The 22,086-nt window shown below is 37.8% G+C and overlaps 3 protein-coding genes across 3 annotated transcripts in view; 2 read left to right on the top strand and 1 right to left on the bottom strand.

Moving 5' to 3' along the window:
• The first annotated feature begins 6,865 nt into the window (after positions 1 to 6,865).
• The window catches only part of glceb (glucuronic acid epimerase b), a 54,860-nt gene continuing 39,639 nt past the window's right edge, over positions 6,866 to 22,086 (top strand). Inside the window, exon 1 of the mRNA XM_039688602.2 lies at positions 6,866 to 7,003. The gene's annotated coding sequence lies outside the window, so the exon portion shown is untranslated. The remainder of the gene's footprint in view (positions 7,004 to 22,086) is intronic.
• On the top strand, positions 15,135 to 17,026 carry LOC120488202 (uncharacterized). Its single transcript, XM_089129478.1, has 3 exons — positions 15,135 to 15,526; positions 15,938 to 16,113; positions 16,255 to 17,026. The coding sequence occupies exons 1-3, from the start codon at positions 15,352 to 15,354 to the stop codon at positions 16,840 to 16,842; spliced, it is 939 nt and encodes a 312-aa protein (XP_088985604.1). The 5' UTR covers positions 15,135 to 15,351; the 3' UTR covers positions 16,843 to 17,026.
• LOC120488201 (uncharacterized) lies at positions 17,318 to 20,277 on the bottom strand. The gene is made up of 4 exons (XM_039684780.2): positions 20,131 to 20,277; positions 19,290 to 19,455; positions 18,623 to 18,738; positions 17,318 to 18,364 (listed from the first exon to the last, which is right to left on the bottom strand). The coding sequence occupies exons 1-4, from the start codon at positions 20,269 to 20,271 to the stop codon at positions 17,558 to 17,560; spliced, it is 1,230 nt and encodes a 409-aa protein (XP_039540714.2). The 5' UTR covers positions 20,272 to 20,277; the 3' UTR covers positions 17,318 to 17,557.

Below are 22,086 nucleotides of genomic sequence, written 5' to 3'. Positions count from 1 at the left end.
TTGTTTTAGCAGAAGTGACAGGTAGGTTGCCTATAGAGTTCAACAAGCATGTCTCAAATACTCACTTTCCTTTAGGAGCCTTGTAAACAGTGTGTGTGCGTGTGCATGTCTGTCTTGGTGGGTGCACGTGTCTATGCTTATTTACAACGCATTCTCACCCCAAGGCGTCACCTTTGACCATGCTTCAATATTTGACGTTTTAGGCGCCCTTTAGCGTCACTTACATGACGCGATCCTACGGCGTCATCTAACTGACGCTAAAGGAAAGCGTCTGTTAGAGGACGCGGTTAGGTTTAGGTGTGGGGTGGGGGTAGGGTACACGCGATCCTAGGGCGTCATCTTACTGACGCTAAAGGGCGCCTAAAGCGTCAGATATTGAAGCATGTCCAAGTGCTTCCCAAGGCGTCAGTTAAGTGACGCCTTGGGGGTGAGAATGGGCTGTTATTTATTTCTCATTGACAAGTAAGCCTGATAGGTGTAATTAAGTGTGTATGCTTTGCAACTGATCAAATCTCTAACCTACTTACTATGAGAAATATTCAACAATTCCTAAAAATAAGCTGACATTCTTTCCATTCTGTCATCATTACATCCTTTCAGATTGCCAAGTTTTCAGTGTCACTTTGGCCTCTTCATGGCAGCGTGATCTCAGGAAGAGTGTGACAGCAATAAGCAAAGATATACAGAGAAGAGGAAAGCAGAAGAAAGAAGAGGCCAGGCGTAGTAAATATTTATGAAGGGATGGCTGATGCTTTCTGGCTTGTGGTGCGGCGCATTGAAGTACATTAACAAACACAGTAAGCATTCTGCATGAATCTTTTATATGCTTTGGAGGTCAACGACAATAAAAGACAACAAAGGATTGCAGCAAGCACACACAGCAACCCTGAAATCAATCAGCTGTCAGCCCCCTTCACTCTCTGCAGACCAATCCAAAGATCTTATGTGAAAGAAAACAAAATAACGTGTACAAGCTGAATTTGGCTATACTGAGAGGATATTCTAGTATGTGCTAATGCATTTGTTGAAATTTAGCCTTTTAATTGTAATTAAATAAAAACATAATTTTTGTCATTTATTCTGTTTTTCGAGGCATTTATAAGATAAAACTGACTAAAACTTAATTTAGTTTTAGAACACATTTACAATTTTAATAAAAAATTTAATCAATAGTCTTTCTCTTACAAACAAATACATCAACACATATTTTTTAAATGACCACTTTGGTATGTTTTGCCCAAATCTCCTAATTCAATAGGTCATTTGTCAGCAGGAAATACATCTGTACTTTTTAAATGATTTCATTGGGCCTCTACATTTTTTTTTTAATTTTTTTTATTTGATTGACAGCACTAGTATTTAATGTAAACAGCATTATTTAAATAGTGTGGTGTTTTGATATAGAATTGGCGAAAAGTGAAAATTTGCTTTTAAAGACCATACAAGTTTGATTAAACCATAAAAATGTGGAAAATATTTTATGTATTTTAAATATGAGGAAATAAAACAACACTAAATTTAGTTAAGGTATAATCTGACAAAATTATTTGACAAAAACAAACAAACAAAGGGCAAACCATAGGGTTTTATTTTACCATTTAAGAAAAATCTGCATGGAAAAACAAGACTCACAAACAAAGCACACATTAACAACAACATAATCAGTTATTGATATTTTGTTGGTTCTCTTTGTTTGCATGAAATCATAATTTCGATGACAGCCTGGGCAAAGATTAGCCTTGTCTGCAAATTTGGCATGTTTCATTGTGTTAATTACAAATTAAAGAATTGACTCCGCAATTACAAAAATCTTTAACTTTTTGTAAAATTTAAAAGAAAAAAAAATGTTGAGAATGTGAATTTTAGGTGTTACATGCATCCAGATCCAAATGCAGCTTTGAGTGTAATCCATAAAACAGGCAAAAGGTCAAAACCACAGAATAAACCATGCATAACAAAACTCCAAGGCAAATACAAACAGGGAAATCCAGGGAGACCGGCAAAAGATCAAGACCATGCCACGGAAACCAGAAGCCAGCTGTCATGGCCACCACGCCAGAGCCTCTATACAACATGGCCGCCACACACCAGAGTCTTCAGCTGTCATTGCCACCACGTCAGAGCCGATGCCCTGTCCAAACGCACCGGAGACAGTCAGATAAATTCTGCAGAACCAGAAGGTCTGGACTCCATCGCAGCTTTCCTTGGCCAAGGATCGCCAAAGAGGACGTTTGACTGACATGTATCGCAACCAATCACATTTCGTTTAGTTATGCGTCATGTAAAATGTAAATTCGATGTCCCTACGATAACAGACTGGCATGCATCAAATAAATTATACTGCAACAGTTCAGCCTGGTAAGCGCTCAATGCCGCTTTCTTCTACCACAAGGGGGTTTGGCGTTACAAAGACTTTGTTTCCAGGCGGACAGTAAAAGAACCCAACAAACACATCTCCCGGACATCGACCAATCAGATGACCACCTTGAAAATCCCGAAGAGTTTCCAATTAGTGTTCCATATCTGACGTTCAGCCAATGGTCCATGGTCGTATCTCAGCAGACAGGAAAATCTATGCAGACAATCCATAATTGTAAACTATAATCATTATAAAACAGGCATAAGGTCAACACCACAGAGCAAACCATCCATATAAGAATAAAAGTCCAAGGCACAGGCAAAGAGGGAAATCCAGGGAGACGGGCAAGTGACCATGACCATGAAACAAAAAGTGGCACTCAGAAATAAACAATTTAAACAATGGGTTTAATTTGGTAAACATAAGCGAGACAATGACAAACAGTTAGCAATAATCCGTACATAATGTGTCCAGGAAATGGGATATGGGAAATGTATAAAGAGATGGGAGGAGTGTTCTTGCATGATGTGTAACACTAGACCGGACATCACTTTTGACCACTACTGTATTATATTTAAAGGGATAGATCAACCACAAATCAATCTCATATTGTTCAAAACCTTTATGACTTTATTTCTTCTGAGGGACATAAAAGAAGATTATTTGAGAAATGTCTTCATATTTTTGTCCATACAATGAAAATCAATGGTAATCTTTTTTTTTTCATGAGAGTGAGTAAATGATGACATAATTACATTTTGGATGGACTATCCCGACGAGAGAATTACAAATTCGAAATGTACTGTACAATATTCTGGAAATGTCTCATATTCTCTGATGTGTTTGAATGTTATTGGATTTATTGCATTCAATCATTTCTATCCACAATCCTCTCTATTTCTAAGTTAAATGTTTTTCTTTTCCATTAAGGTGATAATCAAAAAAGGACATGCACCAGAGCATCAAAAGAGAGCCTCATCATTCTCTAAGAGGAAAGAAGCTGAAGTGGACTATAAATATCCAGGATCTATCTTATTTCTGTCGTTCAGTCTTCTTTGTTGAATTACTGAAACTACAAATACATCTAGAATAATGCTCTATTTCCTACACACACACACACACACACGCACGCACGCACGCACGCACGCACACACACACACACACACACACACACACACACACACACACACACACACACACACACAATAAGATAACATCAGCCATCTTTGTGTTGAGTGCTTTTTTCCTCTCACTTGTAATTCTTCTTCAGCTGTGGATGAGCAAAGAAACTGCAGTCCCTGAGGATTACACTGACTGTGGAGACTCAAGAAAACTCTGAATGGACTATTTTCCAGACCCAAGACTGCCCTGTCTTCAAGATTGTTTTTGGCATTCAACAAATTGATAGAGGGAAACAGATTTTATAGGAATTATATTAAATCTCATACGCATTCTAATTTGCAGCTGCATGAGTCTAACTGGTGAAGCCATGGACCATACCATAGTATATATATATATATATATATAGCTATTTTACAATAGCTCAGGCTAGTAGCTATGATGACATATCTTGTCTAACTAATACAGCTGAACACAGAAATAAAAAGACTAAAGACTCACACACTTCCCCGAGAGAGCCGAGATAGAAGATTAGGCTTTTAAAGTTGTTATCTTAACTTTAGCATATTTTAAAAGGCGGTAGTTATTTCAACATCACAGCACTCTGTGCAGGAACAGTGTGTGGGTGAATAATCACAACATGTTGTGACTGATGGCGCAGCTTGACATTCTTTTGCTGGGAAACTCATAAGGGTCATGGGGTTGGTCATTAGGATTGCTTCCAGAAGGATCGAGGGTAGTGATACTTTCCAGTGACAGTACTCACTCTGAAAACTAACACAATGAGTCAGTTTTCAGAGTCGCATATGGGTAGATATTTATTTTTAAGATGCTTCTTAAACAGGAAAAAATCAAGTTCTTTACATTCTTACCATTCACACAGTAACAGTCTTTTCTGCACTGACCCTCAATGACTCTGGTGAACAATCATAGATTTTGTCAGGCATCTCCACGGGTACAAGCTGCACTGAAAAAGATCATACAATACATGTGAATTATGATCATTTGTATTGACTAAGTGATATAAGATTGAAATGTATTGATAGTAATGATGCACATTGCTGAAATAGTACACAAGACATGCTCAAAATGCTGACTGACTGAGTATTCACATAAATTTAAGTTAAAACAATAAGAGACAAAAAGGCATCATAATTCTGAGAATGAGATATATGTTGTACACACACAAACTAGAACTTACCGCAATGGGAAAGAGCCTTATCCACCATGAAAGTTGGCGGAGGCAACAGACGTGGTCGACAGTCACATCAGACAGTAGCTGGATTTCTCCCACACTTTTGGCAGTTTTTTTGTGCCAGACAGGGTCTCTCTGCCCTCCACCTCTCTGAAAAGAGACTTTGTCATGTGCTCCAGTTCGAAGAGGCTAGAGGAGGTGAGGCCTCATCACCTGGAGTGCTGGAGATCTTGTAATAAAGTTTCAAAAACAATAATTTCCTTCATTGTATATATATTTTTAGAATATTAAAGTATACCATTAGTGTACCAAAAGTAGGTTACCATTGAGGGGCTTTGGCTGTGTATGTATGTAGATAAAATGGCTAATGAAAACACAACGAAGTGCACACCAACAGTCTCTGGAGCAAAGAGCACAGTTAGTGTCAGGAGCTTTGAAGGGAGGATCAGTGTTCTGAATGTGATCAGCAGTAGAGAATAAAAACAACACAAATCAACATTTATGACATTCAAATTTCCAACTTGTCCCAAGGCTAGCGGCACATTTTTAGCCTGGTTACCAGCCTGAAATGGTGCAAGCGCACGGCTTGACATAAAGAAAAAGACTTGTACACTTTTTATTTCCCTAACAAGGACAGTCCAATTACTGCTGGTTATCTGCCCATAATGTGTAATGTAGATGATGACAGCAAATAGAAATGCTTAGAAGCAGATTAAAAGAAACAAGCTGGCTGGCCATTGACAACACACTTAGAAGAACAAACTGTTTCAAACAGCCTAGCCAAGACCAATAACTTGAAAGAGATTTAGTATGATAACCAGGCTAGCACATTTTACTGCATAACTTTAACATTGGCAAGATTTCCTGACAATGTCATTACAGCCCACAATTAAACTTTTTTGTAGTTTATACTGCTTTACGCAAATATATTAACCTCAATGTATCTCTTTCACTAAATCCAAGACTAGTGACATCTTTAATATATCTTATTTTTATGTCAAAAATCAAATGATTGGTTCTGGTTTGATTGTTTCCCTGACATATCAAGCTATACGTGTATTCCTTGATTTGATAAGTGCCAAAACAATATAGATCTTCAAAATATCAAAATATCTGTATTGATTTTGTACAGTTCAACAAACAAGAAGTTAATGTTGATAATTACATTTCTGAAAAAATTTATAAAAACAAACATTTGTTAATAATGAATGTTTTGCTCTGGTTCCAAACAAAGCAGCAAAACATCTAAAAAAAATTCTATGAACCAGTTAATAAGTTATGACAACATAAATTATTAATTATACACATTAATTGTACTATTTCATCTTGAACAAGAGATGAGCCACAATGATTTTATTTTATTTTTATTATAGACAATATTTGGGTGTTTATAGTATAAATGTATGTGGAAACAACTACTGGGCTGGAAAACAAACCAATTTGTCAACACTGACACTGTTCCTCTTCTGAACATTTATAGTGTTGGCTAAAGTGGCTTAATAGTTCATGAGCCATTTAATACTGAAAATCTTGCATTCCCCACCCTATGATTGTGCCTTGCATGATAATATGCACAAACAAATAAATGAAATGGTGCAGCAAGGCAAGCTATATTTGTATAAAGTCATTTACCGTCATCAGAAATTGCCACCTTACACTTAGAACACTAAAGGTTCTAATTAAAAAATATGAGGTTGATGACAATATCAATATCAATAGCATATTCTATATTTTCTAAATGTTCTATAAATTGTTCCTTAAAAAATGGAACGGAGATTATTTAGTTCATAGTTAGTAGAAATAGTTTTTGAAGTTAATAGCATGCCGTTAGAGTTGGGCTTGCACAACGCACTCTGTCTCTGGCCTGTCATACAAGTCTGCAAATTTGCTAATATTTGCTTTTCGGCATTCCTGTGTTTGGTTTGGCAAAACTCTTTGACAGGCTAATGCAGTTCCCTCAGAGTCTCCTCAATTCTGTAAACAAATCAAGAGAAGATTGAGCTCTGTAAATTACTCTCGATGTCGAGGATGTCAATCACATTGAACTGACCAAAATCTTGCCGAACATGTCTCACCCTCTGCTTTCTTATTGGACGACGTTTCTTGAGCATGATTGGTCAGTTCAGCGCCGTCAGTAGTGTTGTGATATCGCGATATTTCAGGCATATGTTCTCTCGCTGCAGCGCTGTAGCGGGCTGAGTGTGGGTGCTTGACTACCAGTGGAGCCACCGTCTCTCTCTCAAGCGAACTGCAACCTGAGACATTGACTGTTTACATTGCCTTTTAACTTTTGAAGGGCCCGTGGAACAGTGTGCTTAAATGTTTTAAAGGTAAGAGAAAACTGCTTCTCTGTTTCTTGGCGAATAGGAGTGTTTTTGCTCATTTATTTGCAGTGCTAACATGTCGACAGTGCGGTGCCTTTCAGTTGAGCACCAGGACTGCTAACAGCTAGTCTCAGTCATTCTAGTTCGTTAAACTCTTAATTGCTGAAAATCAATAAACGACCAACTCTAGTTCCCATAGCAACATCACCGTACTCGTCCCTTTGACAGCGTGTCCTTGCGACTGTCGGGGAATGTAAAGAAGTTCCTGTACCATTGCTAATCAGTGCTAGTGTGTATTAAACTGAGTTTAAAGCTCACATTTGTGTGATGACAGCTCCGTAACATTGTCAGAACAACAGAAACGAGCTCTTCTATCTCTTCACGGTCTGTCAGTGTTTGTCTTGCGTGTACGTGGCTTTTGCTGTACTATCAGTGATCGGACACTGCTCTCTCACTGAAAATGAATCCTTGCAGGATTGCCTCGTTTTGGCTTATGGTTTTGTTTACAATATAGTATAGATACATTGATTAGTACGTTTTGTTTGAATATCTGCTTTTCACAGAAATGACAACGGTTATTTGTGCTTTTATCAGCTGAAGTGGTCCTTGGCATAGTGCACAGATTGTTGAATGAGCACATACCTGAAAATGGAATTAATATTATCATTTGTTTTGTTTACTATTGTATTATAAAGGTGTACACGGTACTGTTTTCATAATTTAAAAAAGTTTAGTCAAGAAATCTAATTAATAAAAGATAAAAAACTTAGACCTAGACTATAGATAAGTCATAAAAAAATCAAATAAATCAACATGTCAACACACATTCGCCATGAGGGGACATCATATTACCAGCTCCAGTCGATAAGATCATAGCTACATCAATACTGAGTCTTCTTTATTTATTACATTGATCAATACGATTGGACAATTGCAGTGAGATATTTTCCAAGATTCGCTGTTGTGCACAGTCTAATAATTATTAGACCACTCATTCGGGTAACTGAACCTGCTTAAGTGTTAACTTAATTTAATTTAATTTAGTGTTATATATATATATATGATATACTTTTTAATTAACAATTAGTAGCTATTTTGAGTCCCATTTCTATTATATTTCTATTAATAACCATTTAACTATAAAACTAGATATTTTAGTGTAAAAATAGATATTTTAGTATATATATATATATGATATACTTTTTAATGAACAATTAGTTGCTATTTTTAGTAGTCTCATTTCTATTACATTTCTATTAATAACCATTTAACTATAAAAATAGATATTTTAGTACTTCAACTTGCACTTATTTCAGTTAGTTTTCAGGCAACATTAATAATGTTCTTACATTTTTTTCCCATCTATATAATATTTATATTTTATTTTAATGAAGTTCCACAAAAATTAGCATCGTAAGTAGAACAACTTTTTAAAATAGATTTTATACTTAAGCCTTTCAACCTGAAAATGTGAAAATGGTACACAAGGTGCGAAATCATTCTGGTGAAAGGAGTCAGGTGTTGTAGTGAAGGACGTTTATAGCAAGAATGTTATGAATAGTTCTGTGTATTGTTTCAGATTGCCACTATAATAGCAGCTAGCACCCAATTTGTGAGTATGCATGCTGGGCTAACAGTATCATTTGTGCATGGCAGACACCTGGAGCTGTAACAAATTGGCTGCGGTATGGGCTTTACATTAGCTAAGTGCTATCTGAAATGGCTACATGAGTCGGTTATAGTTTCAGGGATCAGATGTTCAAACTGGACAGAACAGAGTCATCATTTTTGAGCTGTGTGGAATTGGCAAATTATCCATCTGATAGCCTCACTTGCAGAAAAGAGTCCACTAAGGTAAGATTTGTGGAACAATTTTTTTTTTTTAGTTCTAGGTTGTGGAAGCTCTGCTGTCTCCAGACAGAAACACATAGATAGTCTGTGCTGCTCTTCTTCAAGTAGAGAGCCTGGAGTCACCACTCGGGTGTCAATGGGACAGTAAAAAGTAGGTTAAGTCTTCATTTATGTGATGTAAACGTTTGTGATGTTTGTTTTTCAATGAACTTTGAAATGTTTCTCTTGAATAATGTCTTCATTTGTGTAGTAGTAGTGTGTTAAAAACAAAATAAATGATTTAGTGATAAAAATTGTGAGGGAAGAAAAGCTCTGGGTTTGCTGTGCTTGTTTATAGGGCTGCACAATTTGCCCAAAAATGGTTAGAGCACATTGCGTTCCCAATGTTCCCAGTTGCGTTATTTTACGTTATAAGCAATCCAAACTCAGGGCTGATGCAGAGCTGATGATTTTAAGAACACAGTACATTTATTTATGTATTAATTCACAGCCTTTGTTATTTGATAATCACACTAAGCCATATCACGATTTCGTTTTTATTTTGATTAATTGTGCAACACTAATAGGGAGGGAGAGTGTCCCTGACTTTAATAATGTGTTTGTATTGTAACCTGTAACTGAGGCAAACAATTCTCAATGGCTACACTCTAAAAAATGCTGGGTTGTTTTAACCCAATTTTGGGTCAAATATGGACAAACCCGAAATGTTGGGTTGAAAATGTAATGTAAAAATTTAACCCAACGGCTGGGTTAGTCCATATTTGACCCAAAGTTGGGTTAAAACAACCCAGCATTTTTTAGAGTGTATGTCACGTTCAACTGTCTCTGATCAGTTTTAGCGCATGCAACACAAATAAATGAATTAAAACAATCTAAATCCATTTCTCATATAAGCATAACAAGTCAGTCTCTTCTGATAAATAAATACCACCTTAAATTTTCCTGATCTCTTGCCTTACTTGTCTTTTTTAGCAACCTTTTATCACAACTTAACGAGATTACTTCAAACCCCCTATAGTTCAGTTTGATTAAGAGGCATATGATATTTTGTCACACTAATTATAGTGGAAGGTACTTGTGAGAATTTAAGTTGATTTTGGCCAAGGGGGAAATTTGGAACACAAAAGAGTGTAGTAAGAAAATAGGACAAGTAAATTGGCAAGAGCTCGAACCTATTATGAGTCCTGGTTTTCGAAAGGCCGCTGAGAGTATGTTGATGTTCAGCTTCTGTGGCTGCATTGTTATGTGGGTGGAGGAAGAAGACCTTCAGCTGTTCATAACAATAAAGCACTGTCATAGTCATCATGTGGGGAAGTGTCTACATTAAGTCACTCCAGAGAATGCTTTCAGGCTACTATACTATTAGTATTTTGTGCTTATTTATTTTCTATGCAAAGCTTTTTGAATTTCCATAGTGAATGAAAAGTGATATAAATGAATTTGCCTCGCTGTTGCCTTGCCATTAGTAGTATTCAGGCTTCTATTGAGAAAGCACTATTCACTTGTTATAAAAAAAAATAGTATGTTGATTTGGAAGGCATTGTGTGTGTCATACTCAAGCTGACAGAGTCTGTTAATGTATGGTTCTCTGTGATATTGTTGTAAGCAAGCACATGGCCAGGACCTCCTGTGGGGACTAATAACAGTCAAATGTGGGAAGGTGGTCCCACTTGGCCCTTGGCTGGACACTTCCTGAGCCCTTGGACACAGGGGGCACTCGTAATTTGGATCACTTGGATGCTCTTGATGACTGGAGAGCGGGCCAAGGAGTAGTTGTGGTGCAGGCCCTCTGCCAGCATCGCTAATCCACCGCTGCCCCCCCCCCCCCCCTCACAGGAAGGTTTAAAGGAAACTCGAGCGAAAGCTTGCTCTACCGAACTGGGACAGAAAACACTGAGTATGTAAAGGGCGCTAATGGATTTCAGGCATCTGAGATCAATAACACCAGGAGACAGAAAAGGTTTATGGCTTTCTTGTAACCAATATGCTAACTGTGTTGCTTGCTTTGAAATTGACATTTTTCTCAATTGAGGAATAGAAGGTTGTACTTCAGCGGGGTGTATGTTCTTCTGTTTGTTTCCTATGAAAGATAATAGACATTATTTTTGCAGGGTGTGTATTTTGAAGTAGGGGCCGCTTTTAAAAGTTGAATTCACTATCTTAATAGTGAATTATCTACACTATCTTGTGTGTTTTGTATAGTGAGATACTCAATTCTTTTCATTGTTTTGTATATTTTGCACCAACAAGTGCACTGTGTTAAAAGTAAAAATTCTGGAACGCAAGTAATTTGTCGTTTTGAGATTCAAATGATATAAGGCTGAAATACACTACACAACTTTTGCCCAGATTTTTTCTTCATTCTAGACAAACTGTTAGTTAATCTAGCTCATAGTGTGTGTAAAAACGGTTTTAATAGTCGTCGATTCCAGCCTATGGTTGGACTGAAATTCTATCTGTTAATTTTTAGCAAATTTGGAATATCAGACCTATCAGGCATGTAGCCTATACACGACATGGTTGGTCTCGCCATTGTGAGCTTTCTCTGATTGGCACATTGTTAATGTATTCTTAAGTAGAAGGAACAATGCTGTTGCTTGCTTAAAAGTGCAAACTGTCACTGAGGCAACTGGGTTTCATTTCTTCTTTTATTCTGGTCAGCAAGAGCAATAAACTTCGTCTTGACCATCCCTCACTTTCATGTCCCATTTTCAAATGTGCATTGACAAACCTTGATCTTATTATTTCTCTTGGGCCGTCTTTCGTCCTTTTAGCTCTACAGCCAGTGTTGGCAGTCAATGCTGGATAATTTCCGTCTGTTTGGTAAATGACAGTCATCTCATACCTTAAGGTCTGTTCTTAAAAGTCTTTTAAGCTCTGAATGTCAGAGGCCTTTAATGAAGCCGTTTTAGTGCAGTGCTGCATTGTGTTTTTTTTTCAGATCTGGTTTGCTTCTCTTTGAAATGCTGTCTTCTGTAGACCACAAATTGGTTGTTAGATGCTCTGCAAGTTTTTCTTTTGGTTTTCTGCTTTGTAGGCTCTAAAAATAATAACAAAATGTTTGTGTTGTAAGCTGAACTTGCAGAGGGACTGTAGATCTTTTGTGCTACATTACTTAGCCTACAGTATGTAAGTGTCATTCATTGTCCATGTGGATCATCAGAGGGGGTTTGTTTGTCCTGGCAGTTGGGCCCCTTGCTGTGTCACCCGGCACCTCCAGCCCAGTTCGCTTCACAAACGCACCCATTCATATTTTAGTAAAGCCAGACTGTCCTGACCTCAATAGTTCAAATCCTACCAGCCATGCAACAGAATTTGGGCCCTGTCTACTCATCAAGAAAAACAGTATTTTAATAACAATACAGCTGGTGTTGTTCTTTCTCTTATCTATTTTTTTAGCTCCTGAATGAACAAAGCAAACGGAGGGGGTGTCGGGGGGTCTAGTCTAGCAATTTTTTTTTTTTTTTTGGCAAAGCAGCCACAAGCCAGACTTTATAAGTGCGTGCCAGCTTTGTGATGTTGTCAGAGTTATGAAAGTGATCAGACTGCACACACTGGGTTTTGATTGAGGAGTTCTTATTGGCCTGCTATGTTTCCTGCTGTCCAATAAGCTGTCAAGCTATTGACATGACTGTTGGACATGTCACACCCCACCTGCCCTGGTCCGCCACCCAGCTGAGATCAGATACAAGGGTCTGGAGCCAAACTAGCTTCTAATTTTTCACTCTTTAGTGCTCCATATGGCTGGGCAATGTGTAAAAAAATATATATAAGGCTGTCACGACTCCTTGAGTAAATTCTAATACTGGATTTATTAAAAATCCTTGATTGCAATTAGTCGACTAATCACACATTTATATTAATTTAATTACTTAAATATTTGAATATAGGCCTATCCCTTGTGCTCGAGCAGCACTGGGAAAAGTAATGATTATGAGTGTGTTTGAATAAATAGCAAGGAGACATTTTAATTGTTTATTAATCTAGTGTTTTCTGAGTCAGCGTTGGCTGCAAAGATGATGTTGATGATGTCTTTAGAAAGAGATGCACCTTTTATACAGTATATAAACCTTACATAATCATAACGGATAATTTTTAGTAGGCCTATGCCCGGGAGCCGCCATCATTGCAGAACATAAACAGTGTGACGAATCGACGCATTCCACGTAAATCTACGCCATCGATTGCTTCGACTCGTTCTAGCCCTATTATTCTATATAATTTTTACAATTTTTACGCCGAAGACTAGGCAGTGCTATTTTACATTTGATTATTCATTTTCTCTACCTAAAAATTACTGTCTGAAAAACTGAAAATCAGTGTTTTATTTGTATTTTTATTAGTAGGTTTGTTCTATTGTATTTGTGCTGTTGCTCATAATTTTTATGATTTGTTATGATGAGGTATTTTATTACCGACCGTTTACTTTTTTTAACTACCTCTTAGTTAGGCTAGTATGTTTGATCGAGCTAGTCGGGGGATCACTGACGGTTGAGTTGATGTCACACTCCTGCACATGCTGATGGTGTTACAAAATTTGCTGTTTTGAAACCAAAATATATCACCTAAAAGAGTCCTGAAGATTTGAAGAGGTTTTTATTTTTTCTTTAGAAAACATTGTACTTTTTCTTGTAATTTTCCAATTTTTAGCCAATGTTGTCCTTGGACGTCCTACAAGGATTTACTTTCACACCATGTCGCCTCTCAATAGTTTGCAGGTATGAAGAGAATAAGAATGTGAAAGTCTATGAAAGGCAAGGTGCAACTGTAGAGCTTAGCTTTGATCTTCAGCAAATATTGTGCTGGTGATTTTCTTGAAGCTTCTTAAAATCCATCAAAGGCTTGTCAAATGAGAGCTTCGTTGTCTATGACAAGCATGAACCTTTTGATTTCAGATAATACAAAGAAAGTTTCACAAATCTGTAGTGCAGTTTTGATGTGCTAGATTTGTTGTTGGCCTGTTTTGACTGAAAAGGCTGCATTTTTGAAAAGGACAGTTCTGTCCAGACACTGCTGGGCATTGTCAATTCAATTTTGTTATTGCACATTTCACAATGCATGTTTTCTGAAAGCAGATTGAGAAAGATCAATGCTTTAAACCCTAAGAAAACTCCCTCTCTTGTATTATATGTCCTCTGGATGATACTTATTTGTTCTTAGTTCTAGCCATATAATTAACAGACTAAGGCAGTAAAGAGTACTGGAGGAAAGCTTTGATGTCTCTTATAGTGTTATTGAAGGGATGCAGAAAGTAGATGAAGTAGCTTCACACACTGTTTGGGTCTCACAAACACCTCTTGAACCAGTTCATTCAGAGAGTCAGTTAAAGAGTTCAAACTATTCAACCACAACTTTATCAAGCAATTATGTTCTGGAAACTTAAAAAAAAATGGCACCTACATGTTTTAAAGTCTACAATAACTGATGACATTATCCAAGATATTAGTGCATTGAATATACAGAAGAAGATCACATTTAGCAGATAATAAGATATTGATCTCAAAAATCTATTTACCATTGCCCTCTGTTTTTGCAATAAGACTCTATTATGATAATTGACAATGCTTTCTTGAATTCGGGTGTCCTTCTTTCTAAACTTTTAATTATAAAGTTTGGCAGTTAAACACACTTTTTCCACAGGGAGAAGTAATACTTTTTTACAGTGCTTCACAGGGGCTTTTGGAAAAATCCCTTCAAAGTGCACAGCTCAATCGTATGCACTTATTTGCCCATCTCTCTGCATGCATAATAGCTCTTTTTTTTAAGCGTCCTTTGTGCTGCTTTGTCTTCTTTGGCTGATGGAGTGCTTTGAGGTCAAGAGAAGCAGTATTTATCAGGCCTTCTTTAGTGAAACCTATAGGAGAGTTCTTGAAAAGGACATTTAGCTAGCATTCTGATGCTATTAAATGGATCCCTGAGCCTGCTGCCTGCCTAAAAGAAAATCCTGCTTCATGAGGTCCAAGTATTGGCCTGCTTGCAAGCATTCGGTCTGTTGCAGAGAAGAGGTACGGTTAGGGTCTAAAGGGCGATGGGCAATGTCAGGCCATTTTTGAGTGTCGGTTGGCTTAGTTCTCTGCACCGTTGGCTGTAGTTGGATTAATCGGCGGTAAAGCTCGTCACTATGATTGGCTGTTCACCTTAACCGATCAGCCAACGCATTCTCACCCCAAGGCGTCACCTTTGACCATGCTTCAATATTTGACGTTTTATGCCTGGTTCAGATTACACGTTTTTAGGCCGATTTTGGCACGATCCTTTTGACGTAGGGTGTCGTGGGGTTTCGTAAACGACAACAGGCGTCGGGACGCAAGATTCGATCTTATCATCTCGTATAATGTGTCATAGTGGGCGACAACATACGTCGCGTCTGCGATGCTTCACGACATCACGATAAAAAGACTAGCATGTTTAATTTTTTAAATGGTCGTCCACGACGGGTTCCGTCACATGTATGAGGTTGACCAATAGGAGCACAGAAGCGTTTTCGTACACAACTTTCAAAAATGGCGAAACGAAAGAGAGACGATGGTGCTAGGTGGAGTTATGACATGGAGGAAAGGTTCGTGGAGCTGTGGCAACAGCACTCCTGTCTTTATGATGTGTCATCGAGGGACTACCACGACAGAATTCAAAAAGAAAAATGCTGGCGAACAATAGCGGAAACACTACAGCAACCCAGTGAGTACTGAAATTAGCATTAGGCTAGCTAATCATTCATGTATGTGCGTACGTGTGTATGAGTGCGTGCTTGAGCGAGTCGAGTGAGTATGTGTGCGCGTGTGCGCGTATGTAGGCTATGTATGTGTGAATGAACGAGAGTGTGTGAGTTTGAGTGTGTGTGTGATTATTTATGTATGAGTGCGTGAGCGAGTCTGTCTGTGTGTGTGTGTGTGCGCGCGCGCGTATGTCATGTATGAATGAACAAAAGAGAGTGAGTTTGAGTGTGTGTGAGACTATGTATGTTATGTGTATGTGTATGTGTATGTGTGTATGAGTGAGTGTGTGTGTGTGTGTGCGTGCGAGTGAGTAGTGTGATTGACAATTACAGAGACTAGATTTTACATTTGTAATCTGATTTCTTACCTACAGCCGGTGAGGTCCAAACAAAAGCTGCTTCCCTCCGAACACAGTATGGGAAAGTTCTCCGTTCAAAACCGAGTGGCAGTGGCGACAAAGAATTAACTTCCAGACAGAAGTGGATTTTAAAAAACCTGCAGTTTCTACAGCCCTTTGTTGTACAACGCGTGTCTCAGTCTACACTTAATGTAAGTTTGGGGTAAAGGTTGTTACAGTCCTTTCTAACTTTTAAATACATGTGTGAGCTTTCTGTAGTATATGCTTTCAAAACATGTATTGTGTCATTACTTGTTAATGCCTGATATTTCACACAACTTGTTTTATTGTAGTTGGATGACTTGGAACACAGCATCACAGATGAGGGTGGAGAAGATCAGGAGACAGAGGAGGGTGTGTTCGAGTCATCCACCTCCACCTCCCACCACACATCTGGACCATCAACTCCACAAACCTCACTTGAAGCCTCATCATCACACCAGCATCGTCAGGTTCCTGAAAGAGCACATTACAAACCCAAACAAAAGTTACGAGATAAATCATTAGATGAACTTGAATTGGAGAAAGTAACCATTTTGAAAAATGTATCTGAAACTCTGGTAAATGCCAGTACGGATGTTGATCAAACATTTGCCAAACAGGTAGTTACTGAGATTAAGCTAATTAAAGACCCACTGACCAAGATGAGACTACGTCGCAACATCCTTATGATGTTATACGATGCACAAGAAAATGAGGCCAGATTAGCACTACATCCTGATCCTGAGCGACCTTTACGCCCCCAAACGCCTTGGCAGGGACACACAAATTTGAACCAACCCTACCAGAATACATCCATTTATGTACCCTCTGTAACCCCTCCAGTGAGCTACCTCAGGGCAGTAGAAGAGGCATATGACCAGGAAATAAATGGGGTCTAAGTTCAAGTATTGATCCCTTTTTTTTGTGTGTGTGATGGTGCTAAACTGCAGTCACATTGTGTCTGAAATGCTGTTTGTTGTTGGCACTTTGAATGCAGTTTATGTTTAAGCTGTTTTGCAAATGTTTGCACATTTTAAAAGGGTTAATGTTTGCGAGTCATTTTCCCTTTGTTCAAAACTTACGACTTATGAAATGAGTCGAGAAAAGTGTTATTTGATTTCAATAAAAGATTTTACTAAAGAAAATGTATCTTGTGCATTTTTAAAACACAAATCATTTTACATTCTTTAACCGTTACACATTCTACTAATTTTTTAATTACACATATATAATTAAGACTTTAACGGGTTAATTCACCCAGAAAAATGTATTCTGTCATTAATTACTCACCCTCATGTCATTTCAAACCCACAAGCCCTTCGTTCATCTTCGGAACACAAATTAAGTTGTTTAAAAGTATCTTAATTTGTTTTCTGAAGATGAATGAAGGTTTTACAGCTTTGGAACGACATGAGGGTGAGTAATTAATGACAGAAGAAATTCTTTGGGTGAACTATCCCTTAACATTTTACTAAAGTTTTCAACCTTTCAGTTGGTTGTATATTGTACTAGTACTAGTAATTTGTATAGTGTACAAAAAAAAAGTCTTTCTGAGCAAGTGTTCTATACGTCTTGCAATAGTGGTCAATATGAAAAGATTTAACCAGTTGGTGTTTAAATCATATTTTCCTGCCAGGAAACAGATCCAGCAGGTGAAAGAAAATATGCCTTTAAATTGTCTCTCTGATTTTTGGCGGCGGTTGTGGCATTCCGTGCACTGCTTGCTGCCACAGAGGGGAGTTCTCCATCCCTTCTCCAAGCTCCAGGAACAATGTTGTGATTGTCATCTTCAACATCTGCAAAGGCTGAAGGCAGGTACACATCTGACGCCTTCTTCCTCAGGAAGTTGTGCACACAGAGTGCAGCTAGTGTAACTGTTGTCACTTTCTCAGGCTCCAGTGCAATGTTGGAAAGGAAAACACGGAGTCTATTGGCCAAAATTCCAAATGCGTTTTCAACTGTACGCCTTGCCCTTGATAGCCTGTAGTTAAATATTCGCTGCCCATGGTCCAGATTTCGGAAGGGGTATGGCTTCATCAGGTCGATTCGAAGAGGGAAAGCTTCATCACCAATAAATGCATAGGGCAAAGATATGTTACTCCCTGGTAGTGGCTCTGGGGGTGGGACATTCAGCAGATCTCTGTCCATGGCAGCTCGGAGGTCTGACTGGCCAAATATTCCTCCATCTGACACTCTTCCTTGTACGCCAACATTTGCGTAAATAAATCTGTAATCTGCGTCGACTACTGCCATGAGTACAACAGAAAATCTGGACTTGTAATTGTGGTAAGTACTTCCAGAGTTAGCAGGTGGCTGGATGTAGATGTGCTTTCCATCTATGGCTCCTAAGCAATTAGGAAATTGCCATTTGTTTTCAAATCCCATTGCCACCTCTCTCCACTCTGCCTCTGTTGTGGGAGTCTGAGAAAAAAAAAGAAACACCATATATAATTAATACATGTAATGTTCTCTCATTTTTACAGAGGTTATACCTTTTTTTTAAAGAATTTTTTTCCTAAAGTCCACTAATTATAATTTAGAAAATGATTCATTATCTACTCTGGTTTTGACTCTCTGGGTAAAACACTTGGTTTTGGGACTTCTCCAGTAAAGGCTTCTCTTTATGTGTCCACCCACTGTTGTGAAATGTACATCTATTATTTACATCAAATTACTTACCTTTAAATGATCATCCTTTAAGACTTCATACAAGGCTTGACAAGTCTCCATTACTATCTCACTGATGGTACTACGGCCGATCCGGTACTGGAAGCTCAGAGATCTAAACGTCTCTCCTGTGGAAAGGAGCATGTGTATAAGGTGTATAATACATCATGGCCTGATTTTACAGAAATGGCTAATTAAGCAAAGATTAGGCATTAAATTAATTAGGTCATTTGAGTAGCTTTTATAAACTTGCCTTAAAAAAATTACTGGTGTGCATCTTGAGACAAAACAATGTCACTGATATATTTTAAGTGCATAGGCTATTCTGCCCTACAAAGGCAAAGTGCAGTAACTACGCAAACAAAGAAACGGAGAAAAAGGCCTTTAAAGTTTTTATACCAGCCAGTCAAACATGTTATGGGTAGATTATGTGGTAATGCATCTCCGAAACGGGACATAATTTAAACCAGATATTTTTTCACAAGACAACACGTCATAAAGCCCATTAAGCCCGGCTTAACTCATTTTTGACCAAATGTGTAGTTACTGCGCTTTGCCTTTGTAGGGCAGTATTCCTTTCAATTTAAACAGCTCAAACTTGCATTTTGTCTGGGACTAGCTTACATTTTGTCTGTGAAACCAAGGTCATATGATTTTTTTTTTAAAATTTACTTTTTACCGGTAGCAAGGAATCGTAGCGTAAGTGACAGCCTCATTCTTGCACTGATTGCTCTTCTCAGTTTCGTGTCCCTTCTTTGGATAAATGGTCTGACTTTGCCAAGCAAGTAGCTGAAATCCTCCACATCCATCCTAAGCAGTTCACGAAAACCCTTCCTGTCACTGTCCTACAGTGTAAATAGAAAACAAACAAAACAAAAAAAACATGGTGTGGTTGTTTGGTTTACAAAGACAACAAATAATCACCTCCAATTAAAATGTATGTGATTTTCACAATACATATAATTTCAAAGCAGCTTTACGATGATGTTAGTGTTTTTAATAATTTAATAGCTTTGATTAGAGATGGTCGATAGCATAGTTTACATTTGTATACTAGTATAGTTTACAACACAAAATATTTTTAGTGAGAGTAAAAAAAAACAACCTCCTTCTCTTTAATGTTTAATGTCTTTAAATATTTATTTGTGTACAGTTGGTGACTTTAAAGACATTAAGGGAAGGAGGGGTTTTTTTCACTCTCAATAATAATATTTTTGCGTATAATGGTATTGCAATTTTTATAATTGAGATTAAGCCTAGATTATGGTGTTATGAATCAATCAAAGGCATTAAACCATTGAACTGAAACTTTATGTTAAAGGCTAAATTACCCCATGTGACTGCATAACGAAAAACGTTTACTTCTGAACATTAGAAGTATTTAATTACATTGGTGAACAATTAAATTTAAATTTTAACAGTCTGTTTTTGTAATATAACAACATAGCAACAAACTAGCAACATTATTACTTGTACTACTGGCTAAAAGTAAAAATATATAAGAAAACAATATGTTTTACCTCAAGTTCTCTTTGAAGGATTGACAGCCCATACTGTTCTCTTCCAGCTATCCAGGAACGTGTCCATTGTCGGGTTTTCTTTCTTTTTTTACGTTTTTCTGCACACAGGACAGCCAATACAACACTCGCCGCTTCATCCATTGTTTGTTTACGTTCGTTTCCGGAAGTCACTCGCTAGTAGTTTCGCCTTCTCGATGACATCACGCGCGTCGTTAAAGACGGCACACGATGACTGGTCAGGAAGCAACGTGTAGTCTGACATGTTTCTTGTCCACGACAAGACAAGATTTTAAGAGTAAAAATCGCGTAATCTGACACAGTGACTATCGTAACAGACAAAAAAAATCGTGTAATCTGAACCAGGCATTAGGCGCCCTTTAGCGTCACTTACATGACGCGATCCTACGGCGTCATCTAACTGACGCTAAAGGAAAGCGTCTGTTAGAGGACGCGGTTGGGTTTAGGTGTGGGGTGGGGGTAGGGTACACGCGATCCTAGGGCGTCATCTTACTGACGCTAAAGGGCCCCTAAAGCGTCAGATATTGAAGCATGTCCAAATGCTTCCCAAGGCGTCAGTTAAGTGGGCTGGATCAGCGCATAAGAAAAAAAAAAAAAAAAAAAAAACGGAACTGACGAAAGCAAACAAATGACGGAGTAAAGAGAGAATACGGTGCAAACACTTGTCATTATTGTCATTTCATCTCATTTGAAAAGTGATTTTAATAATAACATGACTTTTTGGAATCAAGATGTCGAAGCTACACGAATCCATCTGTAATGAACGAGACATTGTAAACAATGGTTAAAAACAAACACTGCTTGCTTTGTAAACCCACATTTCTAGCTCTTTTTGACTGCTGAATACAGACTAGACTACTGCCACCTGCTGATATGGGAGAGTTATGTCCTCTCGCATAGGCGCAGAATGTACATGCTAGTTGGTCGTAGTCTGTGCAAGCTCAACTTTTTTTGCCCTAACGCACGCGAGACAGTCAGCTTTCATCAGAGCTAGTTCTTTGGTGTCGACTTGTATACCTAAAAGCAGTTCATATGAACTTTTTCTCACTTGAATGCTTCAAACTAAATTAAAAATGATCCGAACTGACAATTTCAAGCTGTGGTCTGAGTATGGTTTGCTGTAAGTGAAGCCAAAGTGTGGTTCACTTCTAACATGCTTTCTGAAAACAAAACCAAAGACAAGAGTTGAACAAGGTTGAATTTGCCTCTATATTTAAATATTGTGTGATTTTTATTTTAAAGCTTTCATTTTATCTTTTAGGTTTTAGAAAATAAAATAATAAAGATTATTTTACTGATGCTAAACTACAATAAAAGGTGGGCACCTGTGCTGGTTATCATGAAGCAGCACCCTAACGGTACCCAGCAACCAGCATGAATAATTTGTTTTTTTTTTGTTTTTTTTTTGACTGTCCTTATTGAACTCAAATACAAAAATAAAAGTAATCATCATCATAATCCACAAAAATGATGAAAGGAAAATTAACTGAGGCCCTGTCACAGATTTGGGGCAAGGTGTGGAACAGTGTGACTGTAATAAAAAAAAGCTCTTTCATCTTGTTCACTTTTTGGTTCATTTCAGTTCAGTTCCTTTAAAATTTAAAGGAACTGAACTGAACCGAGTTTGATTCTTTTAAGACTTTGTGGGAAAACATCCTATATCACCTCTTTCTAAAAGAACAACAACTCTCAAACAAGTTTGCAAAGTTACCAGCTGCGATAATGATCGGAAACGGAATTGTCTCTATTTGATGATTGCTTTCAAAATAAGCCTGTTGTCTTTTTCTTTGGCAACAAATAGAGTTGTTGAGAAAACTGAGAGTCTTCACCAGGAAGTGTTTTCCAAGCAGACAGCCTTGAAATAAACCCTGCTGTGCATCCTGTCTTGCAGAGAAACACTCATATACATGGGCATGGGAATCGTACACCTTGCAAATA

Source organism: Pimephales promelas, chromosome 1 (assembly GCF_988280905.1).
Source record: "Pimephales promelas chromosome 1, fPimPro1.hap1.1, whole genome shotgun sequence".
In the NCBI taxonomy this organism is placed as follows: Eukaryota; Metazoa; Chordata; class Actinopteri; order Cypriniformes; family Leuciscidae; genus Pimephales; species Pimephales promelas.
This window is presented reverse-complemented; position numbering and strand designations above follow the sequence as displayed.